The sequence below is a fragment of the Apostichopus japonicus genome, chromosome 17 (genome assembly GCF_037975245.1).
Source record: "Apostichopus japonicus isolate 1M-3 chromosome 17, ASM3797524v1, whole genome shotgun sequence".
Lineage (NCBI taxonomy): Eukaryota > Metazoa > Echinodermata > Holothuroidea > Aspidochirotida > Stichopodidae > Apostichopus > Apostichopus japonicus.
Window position 1 is genome coordinate 5,940,895 of NC_092577.1, and position 22,091 is coordinate 5,962,985.

Genomic DNA, 22,091 nt, shown 5'->3' on the forward strand with positions numbered 1-22,091 from the left:
TATAGGAAAGCCACACAAGGATTAGACTAAGGGTATAGACATATGTGACCCGTGCGACCCTACCTAGAACTGGGTTTAGTCGAAAAGTAGTAAGACACTGAACTATTGACATGTGTAATGATACAAAATTATCAATGGATATGACAATATACAAGAGTATATAAACTTTTACCACATTTATACTTCTCCCCTCCCTCATGCAGGTTTGTAAAAATCCTCCAAATGTCCCCTTTGGTAAATAGAAAGTGCCGTGTAGGGAAGATTGCTCCTTTCTATTTGTAAATCTGTAAACTGGAAGAAATTCATACCTTTTTGTTTGAAATACAAGTTCAATAAAACAGAGTCACGTTGTTGCAAACTGAATAAAAAATAAAAAATAGAATTAAAAAGTGCTCTTACATGGAAAATACATTTCTTATACATGTATTATGCCGGGTGTTGACTGAGCAGTCGGACCAACAAACGTCTTTCCAATGACATTCGGTAATACCAGCAAATCCCGCCGAGAATGACAAAAGTTGTTAATAAAGTAACGGAAGCGAATAAGTTTCCTCTGTTAGGAGCTGTAAATGAACAAGACTTTAAAAAGCAAATTAGTCTATCAAGTCATTGGTAGCATTTTTAACAACGGTACAGTGTAATGAAGCTTCATTTCATGCCTCACTATGCATTTTCATAGGGCTTTTGTAAGGAAGGTCGTCCTTCCACTGTAGGCTTTTGCCATCTGTATCGAACACTGCTAGTTCTGTTTTAGTGACATATTTTGCCTTATTTCTAGAGATCAATCAATCTATTAGAAGGAATATTGTTTAGTAAAGGATTAAGTATGGAGTCGATTTATCCTGAAAGATGTTCTGTAAGAGTACCAATTTTGATATCATTGGTCAGCATGGAGGGAATAACTTGTGTGTCATGGTTAGTTCACAAATGTGTTGATGGCGGATCCTCTACACAGTAGAGACAAGTGCATAGATAGTGTATCTGACGCCATATGCTCACTAGCATCACACCAACTACGAAACCATGCACTCAAGTGTGCATATACTGAACAACAGAGTATATCGAAGGAACTATTATATACCAAAGAAAACTTATAGAACATGGTTCCAGACACTGTCACAAATCAGAAGGTTCTTTCTGCTCTAGACACATAGTTGTTTTTAAGAAAAAATGCGAAAACTTGACAAATTAACAGCTCAGGACCGGCTACTCCATCATTTGCAAAGCACAGGCCATCCAAACATATCACCAGTAATTTCGTAAACCCATCAACTCATCGGGCTAACAACGATATCATTGATGTCATTGGTGTCATAAGACCAATCTTAAATGTTGCTGTTATTCTTTTGCAATTAGCACATTGATAATTATTTTGTTTATTTCTTTTCCTTTTTTTATTGTAAGGGGTCAGACTCGAAAAGCTATGCTTATTCTGACTCCTCTACCCATCATATGTATATATATTCTGATTACTGCATATCATTTATTCACTTACTTGAAGACGCACAAATGATCTGGCTATCTGCCGTTCAACGCAAAGCGCCATTATTTTTTGAAGATTTAACTGCCTAAACACACGGCGATTCGCTGTGTCAGCATTCTTCTTAGTACATTTTCTATGTCTATGGCGTGGCTGCATGTTAAATAGGCATATTTTTAATGAAGTAGTTGATTGCCGCCATTTTTAACATACGAAGAGGATCACGTCGCCGGTCGGTATATTCCACTGTTAAATAGGGGTGTTTTGCATCGAATGTATGACAATAAATGACAATGAAACTGCATATTTGCAACACAAAAGATAAGTACATTTTAAAGAAGAATTCAATACATATAATCAAATAATTATGGTATTATATTTATTTCAATGAAAACTACCAAAGATCTAATGTGTGGAAAAGGAGAGAAACTGAAGTGCAATCAATATAATCTATAACGTCATTGCACTGAATTATTGTGGTCGGGTGGTAAAGAACAACTGTAATCGAAGTGACCGAACCGGGATATAGGTAGGGAAGTTTTGTAATGGTGTATTTTCTCTCCTAGGGTATAAGTAATAGCTCTTTGGTGAGAGAGATGGAGTTGGGTAATTGCTATTGTAAGAGTAATAGCAACTTCTTTTTCTTTCTTTTTTCCTTTTCTGTCTTTTTACCTTTTAGTATCGGAGTTTGAGAATCGGAGATACCGAAACGAATTGTTTTATATTTTCGTATTATTTACACTGCAATATAAAGTAATATTGTTAAAATCAGCTAGGGTTTTAACGCAAAAATACATACAGAGGCAATATATATCTTAATACCGTACAAACCATGATTTTAATACGTTTGAGGAAATTCAAAATACTATCGAATGGTACAGTCCAAAATAATGTAAACAAACGCTACGAATATAATATATTCCATTTTGGTCGAAACAAATTTCCGTGGTGACGATACATAGCCATTGTTATATCAACGTTGAATACAGTAAATTTGACATTGGTGCAACGTTCATAACCCAAGCAAAATTTAACATAAAATAAGGAATACCACAGATCGTGCACGCCAGACAAATTGTTTCCGAGCGATTATAAATGATTCTCCATTTTCGTACAGTTGGACAAGTGAAAGGTGAGTCAGTGATATGATTGTGAGGATCGCTTAGTATAAATATATATATATATATATATATATATATATATATATATATATATATATATATATATATATATATATATATATTTATATATATATATATATATAATTATATATATACATTTATATATATATATATATATATATGTATATATATATATATATATATATATGTATATATATATATATATATATATATATATATATATATATATATATATATATATATATATATATATATATATATATATATATATATATATATATACTGTTGTCTGACGATCGCTATAACGCGTGAAACTCCGAGTTACAACTACTAGTGTTCCACTAGTATCAACATATATTCCGCTCTGTCCACTGGATATAGAGCACTCTGCGCCAAGATAGACGCCAACCAACCAACTATTTATATATATATATATATATATATATATATATATATATATATATATATATATATATATATATATATATATATATATATATATATATATATATAGTTTAAGCCAAAGTGCAATGATAACAAGCTATTGCATTTGCTATATCTGTTATATTTACAAGTGGACCCAATAACTTGCATTAGGAGCCACAACCCTAACAAATATAATTGCGTGCGCTGGTTTGTGGCTGCACCCTATGGGAAATCGCCCGTGGGAATCCACTTTGTGGAGCACCGTGGTGCCCCAGGAGAAATTGATTGAATCGAGCAAACTTTGGTGTGTAAGTGTGACCAGTTACCAATGACCAGGGCTAAGTTGTATACTCTATTGTACACTCTTTTTAGTGTGAATAGCGTTCTAAATGCTGGTTAATAATTATAATAATAATTATAATAATATCCAGTCCTTGGATATTGTTTGGACGTTTTGATGTTTTGGTCGGTATCCGACAGCCCCTTTTCCCTCAATCCGTCGTCCCGATCCCCCGTCTAACACATTGAACACCTATTATAGAAGCGCTTTAAGGCAGTATCTCTAGCAAGCAAACATATTAATTTGCTAAAATGCTGAAATCTGCTATTTTTATTTTTGTTTTACTATTTACTATGAAGCCTCACCTATTAAGTAGGACATGATTGTCGGTCGTGTCCTCATTGGCATTCTACGTGATCGGATATTTACGGTAGGCAAAAATGTTGATAAACATAGTTTTATATATCCTAATTATTGTGAACAATTTAGCTAGAGTAGGTGATCATTTTCGACTAATTGGCACATGTATTTTGTAATCCCTAACAGCTTGCCTCAAGCGATGGACCGTTTACGTGTGTTACTAGTAATGGCTATGACAATCAGTATCATTATCATACTGCTGGAATGGGATGGCCATTTCGAAACTGACCATATAATGTTGCCTGCTATTAGACCAGCGACAGTGTCGTTTGATTATACAATACAAAGAAGAACGCACGAAGCGGCTACAGAAAGGTGAGCCATTTTCATGAAATTAATATGAAAACGTCAGTCAGAGTAAAACTGCTGTTAGCACAATTCAGAGCTCACCTCACTGTGTTACCAAAAGGTGGCATAATTAATCGAGCATGAGAATACAATAACGTGTTTAACGTTGCGCCTATTCAACATATCGAGGTGTGACTGAGGCGTGATTCTCTATTCTGTTCAAGAACAAAAATCCTCATTGCCATTTAGCACGTAATATGTGGGTCGATGGTAGTTATATTCTGCATGTCAATGAACTGCTCTTATCATTGAACGCCTAAACAGTCCTAACTCGGTCAAAAAGCTCCATTCCAGTGATTTATGAGGACAACAAGGCAAATCTCCAAATTTTGGTTATATAAATACTATGATGCGTGTCGTCACTCTCGGTGAACGTCGTCACACACACTAACTTAAAATAGTTCTTTTGCTTTTAACTTTTCATCTTCATTAATCTTATTACGTTGCATATGTTATATGTTGTGTTCTGATCCTAATAGTTTCAATGAAGCCATAATTTTGACTAGAAGTTTAATGTTGAAAGTCTTATTCCTCAGTGAACTTCTCAAATTCCTTACGTTTCAACTGGCGAGTATTATCACTAAATAGAATCTCTGTGATATCATGTCGCCCAAAAATGCTCTTGAGTTTGGCTACAACCGCACTTCTAGAGGTTGCTGTCAGACTGATAACCTCTGGGTAGTATGAATGATATTCAGAAACTAGTATAGATACTCTTTGCCTTCCCAAGTAAACTAACTTGCACCAACGTTTTGCCACGGTCTCTCTGTGACTTCATGTGGCAAAAGTGGTTCTACTTTTTGTTTGTTTCTGAATCACTGGCGTGTGTCACATTTCCTTTCCATTAAAGCTATTTGTCTTGGCCCATGCCAGGCCAATACAGGGCTTCACGTGCTCGAGACCTGCATTTATCAATGTCCTGGCTTGCAAAATATTAATTTACGGAGTGATTTAGGAACAACGATTCTTTTGCCATTGAATAATACCCCGCTTACAACACTACGTTCATCTCTTACATTCCAAAATGGCTATTTTGAAAAGATCGGAATCAATGGTTTATGATTCGTCTCAACACTGACCTTTGCACTACATACAAATTAGTGTAAACATTCACAAGCATACGTCATAGCCAGGAACCCTTTTTATTTACTTTTATTTGAGCGTATATTTCGTTTCAGCTACTGTCATTGCTCTAAATGCATATTTATGCAGTAACACTGCACTTAACCCTGAAATGATGCGTCAGCAGAGATTCTTACTTATTTGTAAGGGTCATTTAACTTTAGTACAGGATCTGTTGAAAGAAGCCCGTTGAGCCTTGTTTTTTGAATAGTTGTCCAGTTCTACTCAATTTGCTTTTTTTAGTACGCTTCTTATACGGGCAGTGGTGATAGCAAGTCAGATATAAATTTGTGTCAATAGTTCACCATTTCAAGTAGCCTTTGGAGGTCTTTGGGATATTGGAGAGCTGCGTATTGAGAACGGCAGACACTTTGTCTGGGTCTTGCCTATTGCCTTCACTCGAGTAGATGTCTCCAATAAGTTTTAACTGAGTTTGGTTTAACTGACATTTCGTCCTATTCAGTTTCAAGTTTGCCTTCCTCGTCGTTTATTTTTTAGAGTGCACTGTAAAAACTAAAACGGTTTATTTACCCCCCCCCCAAAAAAAAAAAAAAAATTAACGTAAATCCCGCACAGCGACACCCACTAGGGGGTATTTTTACACTAGTGAAAATTGTAATTTTACCCATTTGTGGTGTACATTTACATATTGATGCCCAATTCGAGGACCCTTATGGCATGATCATCCTTTTGTCAGTAATTGTTTGGTTTTCGTCTATCGGCTTCGTTTGTTGGGATTATACTCGCCTGGGCAGCTCTGTGTTCCAAACTGTTGTTATTTATTATAGGGTATATATGACAATAAGGTCACGTTTGCCCCCGAAAATACAGAACTGGTAGAGCTATATATTTACCCATTAACGAGTAAATTTATACTTCAGTTACAGCAAGACTGGGTGATTATAACCCCAGGTAGGAATTTTAAACTAATTATAAGTGTAGTCCAAAACCAACCCCATGAATGGTGTAATTAGCCATTATTTGTGTGATTCTATCCTGTTATGATTGAGAGTGCTATAGAATTGACCAAGTACAAGTCAAGTATACTGTCGTGCTCTTCTTTTGTCGAGCCCCATACGATTACGTCATCCATGCACGTATTGACACCACTAAATGAATTTTCTAGTGAATTTGTCTTTTTTATGATATACCTCAGGAGCTGACACAATTCCAAATGGTATCCTGAGAAATCTGCACCCCCCAAATGGGGTTAAAAATGTGCAAATCATTGAGCTGTCGTCATCAAAAAAAAATTTGCCAAAATCCTGACGATGCTTCAACTTTACTGACAAATTTAGTATTTGCAAATTCGGCCATAATCTCCTCCCTTGAGGGTCACTTGTAGTGTAACCTCTCTATGTGCTTAATTAAGGTTCATGGGGTCTAGGCATACCATGATTTGGACATTCTCCTTACCCACAACCACTAAGGAACTCACCCACTCTGTTGCTTCATCAACCCTTTTTATAGTCTTGGCCAAGTCATTTGTCATACTCTTTTCCTTGCGTGCAAACTGTACATACCTCAGAGTCCGTTTATGCCTATCACGAATACCCACTGTATGCTTGCCCACTGTATTTAACATGCCCGAGGATCTGTCCGATACAAACATCTAGCATCATTTGAAAGCGTTACCGGGGGCGTTCTCTGGGCAGCAAATAGATACAGGAAAATATATTTGTGAAAAAGAAAGGTACACTAGGCTGTTCATACTAGGGATTTAACAAGACTTCTCTTTGTATTACGTATAAACGCTCCATTCGATCAAACTCTGGTTTGACAGCACGTTGTGTGCTGATCCGTGAAAGTTAAGGACATGGCAGCTAAGATGGGGATGATAACTGTCGTTAATTAATAGCCATGTCGAGGGCAGTCTGCCGAATGGATGTACCTCACATGTATAACAATGATTACATAACGTTAACATATGACGCTCGTGTGTGCTCTCCAGCCTGCTGATCTGTAGCGAGCGCAACAACAACAATACGGCAACCAATGAAGAAACATTATCAGAGGTGTGTACAACGTGGAGGGGGGAGGAATCGGAATAGGAGGTACCCACCTTCATCGCTAGTTGGGTAAAATATTACAGTCAGTTTTTTTTTCAAAGTTTGGAATACATCGGCCAAACGATTAAGGAAGAGTTCACGACAAACGTTTTTTGCACAAATTTGGTCAAGTTTGACTATTGACCTTTCTTGATCACGAAATGTTTACGTTTTTACATTAATTTAGTCGCTGTAAACTTGAAGTGTCATATATCCTACATGATTTTGAGGCTTTTGACCACCTTTTGTTTTGGGTTATTTGACCTGTGATCTTTGATCCTATTACGTCATTAGTCACGGAGGTAGTACATCTCATGTCCTGGCATAGACCCATTATATTTGAAGTATATTGCTTTACAGTTATGAGACTTTCCGAAACACAATTTTAAGCACTTCCGCACATACACACAAAGAAAAAAGAACGAAAACCTTTCCTCACCCGACACAAAAATAGAAGCCCCTACGGCCCGTTTCCTACATGGGAATGATGGACAACATAGTACCTGTACATTTGCCACGCCATGCATTTCCATGGCAACTATTAGAGCATAATATGCAGTAACAACCAACTGACTACAATAAACCATTCATTATAAACTACGTTGATAGGGATGCGATAAAACCGTGAGCACTCCGTGCGATTGCGCACTAAAGAAAACCTGTTACGCTCTAAAAATCCACGCATTACATGCCTTATTTCCATGCTTTGCTTACATCCATGCACATCCATGCTATACTTCCAATCACTGACCAAAATGCACCTATGGAGATCTAGCCTTTTTCTAATTGCAGTATTGCTCGGTCTTATTTTATTGCTGTACACACACGGTATACTGAACCAGCAATATTTTCGTAGGACGAAAGCCAAAGTAGTGTCAGTTTACACCTGACGTCAAAATTGTTTATATAATCTTTACTAATTTCCGACAGTGTACATCCATGCACTCCGCCGTGGCGCTCCAGCGATAACTGTACCCATCAGCAAGTTCTTGGAGGAGATGTGGACGAGCAAGTTCTACCTAATGTCAAGTTTGATCAAACGACGAGCCCTTACTTTACCACTGTTAATGTTATGGAAAGGAAAACTGTTTATCACATAAACGACAAACTCGTGATCAAAATACAGGCAAGAGACTGGAGAAATGAACCAAAACTGTATGGCGGAGACTTTTTCAGGTTTAAGATATTCAGTATGAATCCTTACTCGGCTTCAAGAGAAGATGAAATGACCGATTTTCAGAATGGGACATACTTTGTATATTTCACTCTGCGGTGGAGTGGTAAGGTCAATATTTCTGTAACACTCATTCATCCTGTTGAACTACTTCCGCAGATGACTCTCACTTTGTCTGGGAAGGTCGGATTGAATGTTACCTTTGTAGGCCAGTTCGTAGCAGGAAATGTAACTGAGGATGTTATCTGTAGGTACGCAGAACTTGAGGTAAGTCGTCGTGGTTTTTCTTTTTTTTTACTATCTGCAGTAAGTGGCTTTCGCAAAGGGCTCCGGAGACACGACCCACTAGGTAAATTAGTCGGAGGAAAATGTTCAATTGTGTGGTTTTAAAGCTCCTAAGAAAATACGAGCAAACGTTAAGATCAAATTATAGCCCTATTTCTAGTGTAAAAATGGCTCTAAATGTTTTTTGTTTATCCCCTGAGGATCAACCGGCGAATCCCTAAGTAAGTTGGCTTCAACGAATTTAGGACCACTTCTACTTTTTCATTAGCTCATGGAGCTGCCCCTGTCCCTTTCTTGCAGGTTTCTATTTTTATTTGAACCGGTCTTTCCACCCCCCCCTTACGCCCGACCTAGCTTTCTACCATCTTAGTAAATTTGTGCGCATGGCTTTTTGCAGTGATAATTGGAGTAAAAAAAGACAAGCGAAATGTACATCTCCATCTAAAACAACATAAAGTCAACTTTGATTAGATGGTAGTTTGCAGACCATTAAAAATGTAGTCCATCTTATTCTGAAAGTTAGTTCTCCCTCACTACATTCGAACTACATGTCGTTTTGTACAACAAACGTACAGCGTCTAAAACTTGTAACTCTCTTAACATGTCCACTACCTGGAATAAGATTTCCATGGTTTCCATATAAATATTTTCCATGGGGTCATCATTTATTACCATCATCAACCCCCAGATATGTGAAAAAGTATATGAAAACTAAATTATATCCAAACGTCAACACTTTCTGTAAATTGATTCGATTATATTTTCAACATATGATAGTAACTGCCTTACTTTGCACACACACTCTCACACACACACAACATCCTTTCGACGGTCCTGAATAAGACCATGCAGCGATGGGCATCAAAATAAAAAGATCACGTGATTCCTATAAAAATATTTCATGAATCTTGATGTTTATTGACTGCAGCTTTGTCTTGGGGTTTGAATTGAGCGTTGTTCTGGCGTTCAGTTTCCAAACTTGGTCATATGAAATCAAACCTGTAGGACTGTTTGGCTCCTCTCTGTACAATCATCACGTGTACAATAACCTAAGAGTACACAATGCACGAGTATTGTGCCCATTTAAGAATTCTTCGTTCCTACCTGTACATTTTTTGTGCGCTCTCCAACTCAGAATTGTTTGCGGCAGATCTGCATTGGTTTAGCATTTAGGAGTTATTTGGACATCAACATAGCTACTATATTCTTGGAAAAGCTTTATTAAATGAGTTTTCTTTTCAATAAGTTGACCTTGTGTAATATTTATCTTTTTCTTTCACAGTGGCCATTTTGCAACTTAAGTAACCCTCGAACCCATGGACCATGGTACTGTCAGAAACCTAAGGACCCTAGACTGAAATGCAAAGATTGGAAGTATCATAAAATGTACAAAGGTACTTTCTTAAAATTAGAGGAAAACTTATCACCGCTTTCTAAATCGCTTTTAATGAAGTAAGTGCATTTTCATTCACAACACTACCTCAAATAAGATTTTTAAAGGGAGGGGGTGTGGGGGGGACAAACCATTTATTTTGTTTGAACGTTCAACTTCCACGGTTGTGTTCTTGTTCGATTGTTTTTTAACGAGAAAGCATCACATGTAAGGAAATCCTCGGTGTCTTTAGTTCATCTTAAATGAACTACACGATTCTTTTATTTTATCTGAATCTCTTTCCTTTTGATCTTACTTCAAATGGTCGCATTTTTTTTAATGGTATTGGTATTATTTTTTACAAATTATGTTAATCTTTTAACTTAAATTACTTGACATATCAATGGAAAGGTAATTACATTCGGCGAAGAAGATCTACGTGAAGTCGTTAACCGTATGATCGAAATAGACTGACAAGAAAACCCATAAAAGAAGACTTTACTTAAAACTCATTTTAGCGTTTATAATTAAAATTTGATAACGGCTATTAAGTCCTTATATATCGTGTCTTTTGGGGAATGCTGATTAACTGCTACTAAAAACTCAAATAATCAAGAATATTGGAACCTGAAATATTTGATCACGTCGACAAATCCTAATCCAAAATGATGTTATAAACAAATATGAATTGGCAATTGCATCTAGGGTCGAATACAACTCAATCCAATATTTGTTTGGAAGGGTGTACCAGAATAACAAAGAAACGGTGGAAAAAATTAAAACTTGAGCTGACCTGTGGATAGATTACCATTTAAAAACAATTATACTAGAAGAATAAGAAGAAATTCATCTCTTTTAGAGTGACTTAGTAATTTGTTTAATTCACCAGATCCCATATGGTTAAAATTCCCGCAAATCTGTCGGTGCTTGTTGAAGATGTCTTGAAGCGAAACCTACCAATAGAAGATAAACGCCGAATGGAGTTATCCTACTGTGCAATGAATGGTACACCTGCTGGAATGCACATAAGTGGCCATTTCTTTCAGAATAAATGGTATCCCAACGATTGTAGAGTGGTCGATTTTTCAGTCGATACAGGGATGAAATGTCTTTCACATAAAACTGTAGTCTTTCTTGGTGATTCTACCATCAGACAGGTCTTTGAGTATGTCAAAGACTATTACAAAAGATACTTGGTTCAACTTCCATTACCGGAAGGTGCCATTAAAGGACATGGACCTGTGGAATTGAAGAGTGTTAAAGATAAGATTTCAATCAAATATCACTTCCATGGCCTACCTAGCTCCGGGACCGGTCTAGTTTTAAGAACAGATTACATAGAATACATAGTAGATCGAATCAATTCTAGGAAGGATGGCTGTGAGGTCGTCTACGTGTTGTCACTGTGGGCTCATTTCATAGCCACTGGTAAGATATTCTACGTTCGAAGATTATTAGCGATAAAGCAAGCAGTGACTGCGTTTCTCGATCGTTGTCCAAGGTCAAAGGTCATTATTAAAGGCGCTAACACAAAAGACCATCCCGCCGTATGGATTGCTATTGTTTCTAGCGAATGGAATATAGTGCAACATGAGCTAGAATTGAGGAAAATATTTCGAGAAGAGAAGAGAGTTGGTTTTATCGATGCTTTCGACATAACTAGAGTACAGCCTTTCAAAGATCAAGTTCACCCAGACAGAAAGATTGTAAAAGAGATTTTGAACAGAATTTTAACTTATATATGCAAAACAAATCAATAAAACAGCCCAACTCTTTGACGTGTAAAGACGAAACGTAGCTACGTTTATCTAGATTTTGTTAAAGCTTCATGTGGCGTGAACAGGGGATGAGGTGGAAGCCATGGAGACAGACTCCCACCGCCATTTGTTCCAAAAGCACTGTCGGGGAGGTATTATACAACTCCTTGAGCCCAAAAACGTCATACGGTGTGAACCCAGGGGGTTAACGGGTGTACAACCCAACTTGACACAAAACTTCAGCGCAACTCTGCTTTTTTACCTATAATTATATACCTAGTTCATTCGTAATAAGGTTCACGATTTTATAAGTTCAATACTGTTATTGTTATTCTTGTTATTCTGAGGGAGGATCCTAGACCCCTCACCCACCCACCCACCCACCCACCCACCCACCCACCCCCACCCACCATCCCCTCAACCCCCTCCCCCCCGATATCCGGCTTCAAACCCCCTAGGACCACACAAGCACATTTATAAATCCTAGATTCACCTCTGGTTTCTCCATAAAGGTCCATGCTCTTAATTATTCAGTGAGTGGATATGTCCATGCTCTTACTTAGCCAGTGGGTGGATAAATGTGTGGCCCTCGGGATCTATGAAGCCTGCTAACATGTCGGGGAGTGCATGTGGAGAACCCTCAACTAGAAAAAGTGGGTTGGTAAAACTTGTCAAAAGGGACTTTCTGGGGCTTTTAGACTAGAAATAGGTCTAAACGCAAATGATATGCTAATAAATCCTTTATTTTCTATCTCTCTTCTTTTATTGCAGTGAGGTTGGAAAGTAGTGAAAGATGGGAGGGTATGTGATGTAATAGACACCGTCACACGCATTCGATCCACATCTTCATAGTTTGTTATTGTCAGATTCACTTACGGAATTACGAGAGCGTTGTAGTCAAGTGGTTAAGGCAGTGGACTTGTAATCTAGAATTGCAGGTTCGTGTCCTGGCCAAGAACATTACGTTGTGTCCTTGGGTAAGGCACTTAATCTCCTTTGCCTTTCTTCACCCAGGTGTATATATATGGGGAATTGCTAGATAACATGCCCTTCTCCAGGGGACACGTATATGTGGTGCACTGTTTTGTCCCAATAGGGATTCTTTGATTTGTGCACACTTTGGTGTGTAGTTGTGACAAGTTACCAATGACCAGGGGTTAACTTATAAAGTCGTGTGAGGGAGTCTTCGCCTAAAACAAAACTGTAAACCTTCGACTTTCAACTTGCTTTACATAAGCGTATAGTTATAGGATGTCTACAATGTCTTACAATGAATATTACATAATTATGCAACGATTGATGAGAGAAACTCTCTATAACTTGAAATAGGCCTATCATTCATTTTATTACCGTAAACCCCAGGTGTAGATAGATCGATCTGTCCCTAGTGTATTATGTGTGAACGCAACATGTCTTTATCTAACATGATTAAATGTAAAAAGCATTAAAACATTTTATAACCGATCCCGTCACTTACATCATTATCGCATATTACTCTTTGTATATGCCATCATTCCCTTTCTAAAGCTCTTCTGAAATATATGTACTTTTCATATTGTTTGGCTTTTCTTTGTTCCAATGATGTTTAACAAAGGTTATGCTTCAACACAAAAGCGAAACTAATTATTTGCCCGATTCAGCATATGATCAGATTCTTAATTAGAGCCTTCATAACTGAATCTGTTTGATGTATGACTATGGTACTATAATACACAGTACTGCAGTTTAGTCGTGTATATTAAATAGTCATTATCTGACTGATAATATCAGATATTAACATATGAGCTAGGTGCTTACAGACACTCCTTACTCAGTGGCACATTTTAAATAGTGATGTGTGGGCGCGTGTGTATATAATCTCTTTCCAGCTTCTATAGAAGCTGGAAAGATTCCGTCAGTTTAGAAAACGTTGTCGAGGAATAGCAAAATCACCTTGTCTATCTTATGTCTAACATTTCTAAATTGTCACAAGTAGTCTTTCCTCGCCCTATAGACTGTATTTCACTCCCGCCAAAAGGCTGCTATAAATAGAGCGATACTTTTAACTTCTCTCAGGACGATTGGTTAGTTATATTTAAGGTGCCTTCTCGTACGCTTTCTGAAGCTAAACTACAATATTTCCAATTTAGGTTCATACACCTCATCTTAGGAACCAATCGGCTTTTAAATTTCATGCAAAAAGTTGCTTCCCCTCTCTGTACATTTTGCAATATTGAAGAGGACACTATTGAACATTTATTCTGGTCATGTCATGTGACGTCTAATTTCCTTTGGATTGCGAGCAGAACATTGTTGGTAGACAGTTTATCTGCTCAAAAGAGAATTTTTTTCTTCGGTAAGCTGGAAACAGGTTACGACCCATTGAATTGTTTATCCTTCATATCAAATACTTTATGTTCAATTGTAAACAAAAAAATGTTAAGCCTGACTGCTATAATTTCTTCTATTAAATGAAATTCATTCTTAACGTTGAAAAGCACATGGCTTCGAAGCGAAACTCTACTAGCTCTGCTCGTAGAAAAAAAAAAAAAAAAAAACATGGCATTAAGGACTTGTTTTTCTCATTCAATTAAAGAATATTGAGACTCTTATTACTGTTATATTTATGTAGTAGCATAGGCAATCTCTGATGTTTTTCGTTGTTTTATTATTCACTGTGCATTGCTATACATGTGTGTGGGTGTTTATGTACGTACGTTCGTGTTTGTAGGCATATGTGTCTATGTAGTTGTATGTGTATGTACATTTTTGGGTGTGTGTACGCCTGAGTTTTGTATTCACTGTGTTACGAGGGCCCATTGTAGCGTAACGCTAGTCACTGTTAGTGAGAAACCTAATGTTGTAATATAGGAAGTATTTGAAATGGCCTACGTGACGAATCAATATTTGAGAAATTAGGTCGGGTTGCCGTGTCAGAATGTTATTTATGTAATGAGCAATACACGATTGTTCTGGTATATTCCTTATGATGACACGCTGGTCTTGGTTTCCCGTCGGTTTACGTGTAATCCCGTTGTACGCTGTGCTCGCATCTTCGTGGTTTCTCTGGAATGTTTGCGAGATATGCAAAGGACTTCCGGGAACGGAGAAAATGGGTCGAAATGTTACTCAGGTGTATCGAGAAAGATCTAGATGATTCTTGACATGGCGAATCGTATAAAAACCGGCCCCAGATCGAAAAGTCTCTCAGTTTCTGAACGAATGCAAGCGACGACACATATTATACCATTCTACTATATATCGTCAGTGCTCAACTGCCAGTAGTTTCTGAGGGATTGAGATATCGATAACAAGATTGATTCTTCACTTCCATTCAGAAGTTTGAAGAGGACTTTGCTGTGAAACTACAGTTTTCCAGTCTTTATTTCGGAGAAGGTGAAGAAATTCTGTCTCCGTTGAGGAAGTTCGTTACGCCAGGAGTTGGTGGCTATAAAGCTGATTTTGGACTAACTCTGGTAATATTTAGTCGGCGAAAGTTCGACTTGTGCTTCACTCGATTGTGGCTGGAAGTCCGTCTTCTATTTTGGAGCATCGCCGGAAAGAAGGTGACTGCTGTTTCTGGGATCGCGAGAAACTTCGTCGAGGACCAGTGAATTTCGCGGTACAACGGACCGAGAATCGTCGTCATCAAGGTCGTGGCCGCTGAGGGATTTCGCCGTTGGAAGAGACCAGCGTGTTTTAAAGTGTATCCTATCTTGTTAAGTTTGTGAGTAATTTTCTAAATATTTGTAATTACCACTTGTTGTTGTTGGTTCAAACTCCATTGTTCAATATAGTTTACGTTCTCATTCAAATTCTCTAGACTCGTCAATTTGTCTGTGGTCCTTCCAGAAACGAACCTAGGCTTGTGTTCCGTTAAAAATTAATTATCGAGAACTGTCACATTCTTACGTAACAACTGAAGGTATGTTTTTATGGATATGTATATTTATGTATCGGTATAAGAAGAGAAGAACAAATACTCATTTCGATTCAATTTTCGCATTATGTAAACAAATTCCTTTGTATCATTCAGATGACATACCTCTGTTGTTATCGGAACTCTAAATATAATCGATGTACCGTATACATGTATAATATTCGTGAATAAATGACATAAAAAAATGAGAAAAAAAGACCCAATGACCGATATTTCAAAGGTGAATTGGTGAAATTCACTCTGTTATCAAGACCTTCAATACGCACGTGTTACTGCTGTGGTCACATGAGCGTATGTACGATTTTAATCTAACAGCAACATATATGTAATTAAATGTAAGGTCACTAAGGTGAACCAGTTAAATGGGTACTTGTACATATAGTTTCACTATACCTAACGGAAGTATTTATATGAATACCAATGTAAGATAGCGTACATAACTGAAGTATTTATATGAATACCAATGTAAGATAAGCAAACATTACTATAATGCGTCTAAGCAAGAGAAAGATTGACATCGTGCTATAATCCGGGTATCTAAGACGGATATAGAACCTGGTCCGACTCGGAGTGCTCTGAGACAACCATGTCACCAGCAGGATCTGAAATTACACCCTAAAGTTTTCCCCAAGTGTGTTATGAATACAAAACGCACTATTCTCAATCCATCTTTATTTCCGGTCCCTTCCATAATATTTCGTGTCCCTTCATATTTTCCAGTGCACACCAGGGCCCTTGAGATGCATGACCCCATCCCCTCCTTGTCCACCTCACCCTTTTCGTTAGGTCTGACCGATCTGTGGCTCTCAATATGCATGGGCAACAACATATATAAGAAGTTACAATATCGTTCCTAAACGTGGCTTTTCTCTCTAATGACATAGCAACATATTGCATGATATGCATTCGAAAACAAATAGACACAGACCTTTTGAAAGTTATATAATCACTACTATTAATAATATCACTAATCGATATGGCCTGTCATTTATGATGATAACCTACTATTATTCCGGATGAATATGTTTATAGGTCGATACGTGAGATTATATTTATTAATTCTAGCAACCCGACGCATACGGCTAGCTTTTCAATAACAGCTCAATTCCGTTTCTTAGGAGATAATATAGATAGATGATAATGAAGATGGCGATGGGGATGGTTTCGCCTGCCCCAGCCCCCTCCCCCACCGGATCCCTTCCTCCTTCATCAAATTGATTACCCTTTAAATTTAAATGTAGGACCTACTCTGCGATGTGCCGTGTGTAGCGCACCCAGTACGTAACCAGACGTAATGAAATACCGCAAATAGGCTATGCTCATTTATGACGTTATACCGACCTGGACGTTTTCTCAGAAGCTATAGCGTGAATATCATATTTGTAGAATGCATCTAACGCTACGCAATAATTATGTAACTAATAAATCATTATCTTTGCCAGCAACGGTGAAGAACACGAAACAATGTGATAAGGTCCCAACGCGTTATTCCCTGCCAACATACATATACACGTGCTAAAAAGCGCGCATCACGCGCACTTTCCAAGCATAGTATATACACGGAAAATATGGATAATATATTATCTTCGTGCGCAACCTTAGAAAAAAAAACGTTTGATAGTGTTACAGCGCTGTATTCGACGCAGTAGCATATCCCTGTTTACCAAAACATACACGCATGAAACAAATGCGCGCGTGCACTCAACTATAGGCTAATTATGACTTTATTGCGTCACAGATGAAGCCATAAGTGTTGTGCACAAACAAAAATCCACATACAGAAAATGATCGCTTCAGAGTGTCACATGTATTTCTGCATCTCGAAGTCTAGAAAGTTAAAACCATGATACTGCTTTATGATCTATTAGTCATAGCCTTGCCCTTGCTCTATGTTCTCGTTGAAGATGCCATCTTCAGCATTCCGAGACTGACAAAATGGTGTCGGTGAGTATGATGGTATTATTTATACTATAAGAGGTTACAAAACTGATTATATCATGTAAGATCTGCTCGAAACTCTGAGGTCTACCTATACTTACGAATTTGACGATGCTTGGTTGGTGCAGGCATGCATGAGTTTAACGCAACTATTATAAACTAGTTCATGTTGTTTGGAGAGTAAGGGGGTCCCATGATGGTGCGATGGTCTGTTTCAAGGTCCCATCGCCGCACGTTGCACTAGTCGGCCGGTATCGATATTAAACATTGAACATTTGAATGGCTACGTCATGTCGTAATATTTATATTAGTTAATTCCCTATTGCCCTTCTCTGCAACATGACAAATTTCACCGTTACGTCAATACTTCTTATTTTGTTAATGGTTTATCTCAATAATGTTTAGCTGGAAAGAACAACCGACTGCCGCCATTGAACTGAGCAAACCCCAAGAAGGATACAATGAGAAACGCGAAGAAGCAGATATCCACGGTAACTATAATATGATCGTGTCTTGTACATGTATAACACATGTAAATAATATACGTTTAGCTCACTGTGATAATAGGCTGAAAGACCAATCTTAGTCATGTTATGTTTTTCCCTCACACGCAGCAACCTTCCTGTACGATGAGAAACGCAAAGAAGCAGATATTGGCGGTAACTATAATATTTATTACAGTGTCTTGTACATGAATAACACATGTACAGTTTATACGTTTATCTCACTTGTTAATAAGCTGAGAGACCATTCTTAGTCATGTTATGTTTTTTTCCCCGCATATGCAGTAACCTTCCTGTACGATGAGAATCGCCAAGAAGCAGATATTGGCGGTAACTATACTATTATGGTGTCCACTGTCTTGTACATGTATAACATATGTAAATATTATACGTTTATCTCACTGTGATAATAGGCTGAAAGACCATTGTTATAGTCATGTTTATGTTTTTTCCCTCACATGCAGCAACCTTCCTGTACAATGAGAAACGCGAAGAAGCAGTTATTCGTGGTAATTATAATATTATCGTGTTTATATATGTAAAACACATGTTACCTAATACATAAACATTTGTCCAATTACAGTGGTAATATTGGTAGTCGTGGGGTTCAGGTGTCTGTTGGGTGGGACTTTATGGCTAATGATTACGTTTATAACCTGTAAGCCGACCAATGGCAGCTACTTTACGAGACTCCGCACGCAATTATCCACATTTCGCTAGCAAAATTTAAGAGGAAAAGACCTTGTTCACGAAGAACATATTTGAAGGAAATATGTTTCCTTTGTTCATGAAATTACATCTACCTTAGGATATATACCTTTTAATTATACAGGGTTGGTGCCATCGTTAGGCCAGCGCAGGTGCAGTACTAACCTTTGAAAAACATAATAAGATGAAAACATAGGCTAATAGTTCATTTAGACAGTCGAAAATAGACACCCATGTCAAAGTTAAGTTCAAAGGAAACTTTCGTTGAGTAACAAGGAGACCAGTGGTAGGCATGTACAAGATCCATATGTCTACATACGGCTCTGGCATGTACATGATGAATAGTGTTAGGCAGGTAGTTTTAGGCATATGAACTTTTATCGAAGCGAAATACATTCGTGTTTGGAAAATTAATGATCTCGTTGTCTTCAATATACTTCATCTTATTATCACTACAGTCCCAACAAAGTGTTAATTACTGGATAATTGACTTCAATGGTGTTCCAAAAATCAGATTTAGGCTTGTTAAAACAATGGAATTGAACTCGGTGTTATGATTAGGCCTAACGCATTATATTTTGGACTAATGTATGTTACATATAGCCCTGCCCAGGGTAATGCAAAGATGAATCCCAAGTTTCGCCCAAACAGAGATACATCATTCATGAAGGCGCCACTATTTTCAAACGGTTGTAATTCAGGGGATTTCCCGGTGCTCAATTTCCACTCCTGTTTTTGCTTTTCATTGTTTCTAGAAAATATTTGTTCTTTAAAAGTGGAGGTCAACAATTGTTTGTTTGTTTTTTTTTTGGGGGGGGGGGCGCAAGAAGTTGGTTTTGCCAATGGTGTAAAATACCGCACTCAGTTATATCTTCAGGTATACCTCACCATGATAATAAGTTGAAAGACCATTCTTATGTTATGGTATATATATATATATATATATATATATATATATATATATATATATATATATATATATATATATATATATATATATATATATATATATATATATATATATATATATATATATATATATTGTCGGCCCATGCAGCCGCGTTCCTGTACGATGAAGACTTTGCCAAGCGCCCATTCCTGGAACCAATGAGACCGCGATACCTTGTCAAGTGGGAGGAGCTTAGTGACATAACTGACCACGGTCTGGATTTAGATCAGGTACACAGACATAGTTACATATAAGCAAAATAAGAAGCCCGTGTATACGATTGTTTGTTTCTACTAACCGTTTTGAATTGTGGAGAATCTGAACTTCCATTGTTCTAATTTCTAATTTTCAAGTTTGTTTGTTTAATTTATCCACTTTCAAACTTTGATAAACTGGTTCTCGCAATCAAATAGTCTTAATGGTCACTGTCATCTAATTTTCTTGTTTGTAGGCCTATAAAGTACCCCAGACACCCCTTTGTTTATATTTTTTCATCTCACTTCAAATTCGATAGCTTCCTACGCCACTAAAAGGATTTGAAAGTAAATCAAGTTATTTGCTTTTCGTGCGCATGCAGGCTCAATCTTGGGTGACCGTCATTTCTTAAAGGATAACTTTAAGCACCAAATGAATTTAGAACTGATGAAAAACTATAAAAGAATATTTATTCTCAGTATATGTTGTATTTCTACAGCACATTGAAACTTTCGAGAAACGACCTTCTAAACAACTAAGGTTTATCGATCAAAGTGAGTGAACAATGTAGTTTAATACACAAACCATTAGGAGACCATTTAAATTTCCGGCCTCATACGCTATTTTTTTACGATTTAGCGGACTGACGATAAGAATTTTTGGACTATAAAATATATCAGGACTCTTCTGCCCAAAGACATCCCTTTAAAACATACGGTATTCAATTTATATCCCAAACAGAATGACGGCTGGGAAGTCAACGAAATGTTTGATACTAACGAGATTAACTTTGGTTACAAATCAACCTTTGACAAGACTATGCCCGAGTACACGTGAGTTGAATTGAGAACTAAAGCTATAACGTGAATATAATCAGTTCAGTCTGTGGTAAAAAACCATTACTGTACATTGTACTTATTTAATTATATCCAATTTTGAAAGCATCACTTAACACTTTATCAAATTCCTTCACAATTCCGTTGAATGATTCTATTATGAAATGTAGGAAAAGATTGCCAATGAGTATGCGCATTCTTGTCCTCCTTATTTATAGCAAGTACATTACTGTGTATTGCTCATCTTCATTAGGACCATACTGGAGAGGGAAGATACAACAGAGTACAAAATAAGATGGGAGAGGGCCTGTCGTCTTGCGGATGAGATCGAAGCGAAAAAGAGAGCCGACCAGGCTTTTCAGGCCAGTCAACCAAAAAAGCGAAAAAGGAAGCCTCGTCATTCAATCAAACGGGAAGAATGCCCTTATTAATGCAATTAAAATAAAAATACCCGCCAAAAGACTATTTACAGAATGCAAACATTCTCCAAAAATTATCACTTTGATCAATGTATACATGTATGTATTGTTTATTGAATGTTCTACTAAAAATAAATCTTATCATGGGGGTAATTTCTCTTTATGACGTATATTCCTGGGTTATGAAAATACTCGAAAAATGCGGCAGCTTCGATTGGGTCTACATTACCACTATACCCTATAGCAGCTGTAACTGACTTTCACGGTGCTTCTGTTGAATATCGTGTGTAGTTTCGATGTCTTCGTGAAGTGTATGATAAGCAAACGCATAGCAACCACTCACACAACGTAAGAAAAGGAAGCTTGCAACTGCCGACAAAAGGACACATGCCCACTAAATGGAAACTGCCAGGCATCAAACATCATATACAAGGCCGAAGTGAAAACCACCGACAACTGCAAGACTTACATAGGTCTAACGGAAGCCCCTTTCAAGCTTAGATATCGCAACCACAAGATGTCATTCAACCAGCCAAAACACCAAAACGCAACGGAACTCCGGAAGCACATCTGGCAGCTGGAGCAGAACAACAAGCCATTCACCATCAATTGGTAAATCGTTACAGTCAAATGTTCCAGAACAAAACTAACTATATTCCCCATCGTACAAATGGAGAATAGCTAACGTTTTTTTAACTTTGATGTGTGTTCTGTTTTATTTGTTTCCTAATTTAATGATTATTATCTGTATTTAAACACTTTACTATTAT

General features: G+C 37.3%; 2 protein-coding genes across 6 annotated transcripts; both read left to right on the plus strand.

Annotated features, from left to right (window-relative positions):
* The first annotated feature begins 2,407 nt into the window (after positions 1-2,407).
* On the plus strand, positions 2,408-12,183 carry LOC139984805 (NXPE family member 3-like). Of its 2 annotated transcripts, none has more exons than XM_071998868.1 (5): positions 2,408-2,612; positions 3,875-4,063; positions 8,197-8,707; positions 10,008-10,177; positions 10,987-12,183. In XM_071998868.1, exons 2-5 carry the CDS (start codon positions 3,888-3,890, stop codon positions 11,855-11,857), a joined length of 1,728 nt encoding a protein of 575 aa, XP_071854969.1. In that variant the 5' UTR covers positions 2,408-2,612; positions 3,875-3,887; the 3' UTR covers positions 11,858-12,183. The 2 variants fall into 2 exon arrangements, with proteins under 2 accessions (XP_071854969.1, XP_071854970.1); XM_071998869.1 differs by having other exon boundaries at positions 8,600-8,707.
* Positions 12,184-15,971: 3,788 nt separating this feature from the next.
* Positions 15,972-21,463, plus strand: LOC139954813 (uncharacterized). 4 transcript variants are annotated; one of them, XR_011788193.1, is made up of 9 exons: positions 15,972-17,717; positions 18,117-18,202; positions 18,326-18,370; positions 18,500-18,544; positions 18,679-18,723; positions 19,980-20,101; positions 20,566-20,620; positions 20,808-20,899; positions 21,156-21,204. XR_011788193.1 is itself a non-coding variant. In XM_071954769.1 (8 exons), exons 1-8 carry the CDS (start codon positions 17,617-17,619, stop codon positions 21,331-21,333), a joined length of 714 nt encoding a protein of 237 aa, XP_071810870.1. In that variant the 5' UTR covers positions 16,911-17,616; the 3' UTR covers positions 21,334-21,463. The 4 variants fall into 4 exon arrangements, 3 of the variants coding, with proteins under 3 accessions (XP_071810872.1, XP_071810870.1, XP_071810871.1); XM_071954769.1 differs by lacking the exon at positions 20,566-20,620 and having other exon boundaries at positions 16,911-17,717; positions 21,156-21,463; XM_071954771.1 differs by lacking the exons at positions 18,679-18,723; positions 20,566-20,620 and having other exon boundaries at positions 16,898-17,717; positions 21,156-21,463.
* Positions 21,464-22,091: the final 628 nt, after the last annotated feature.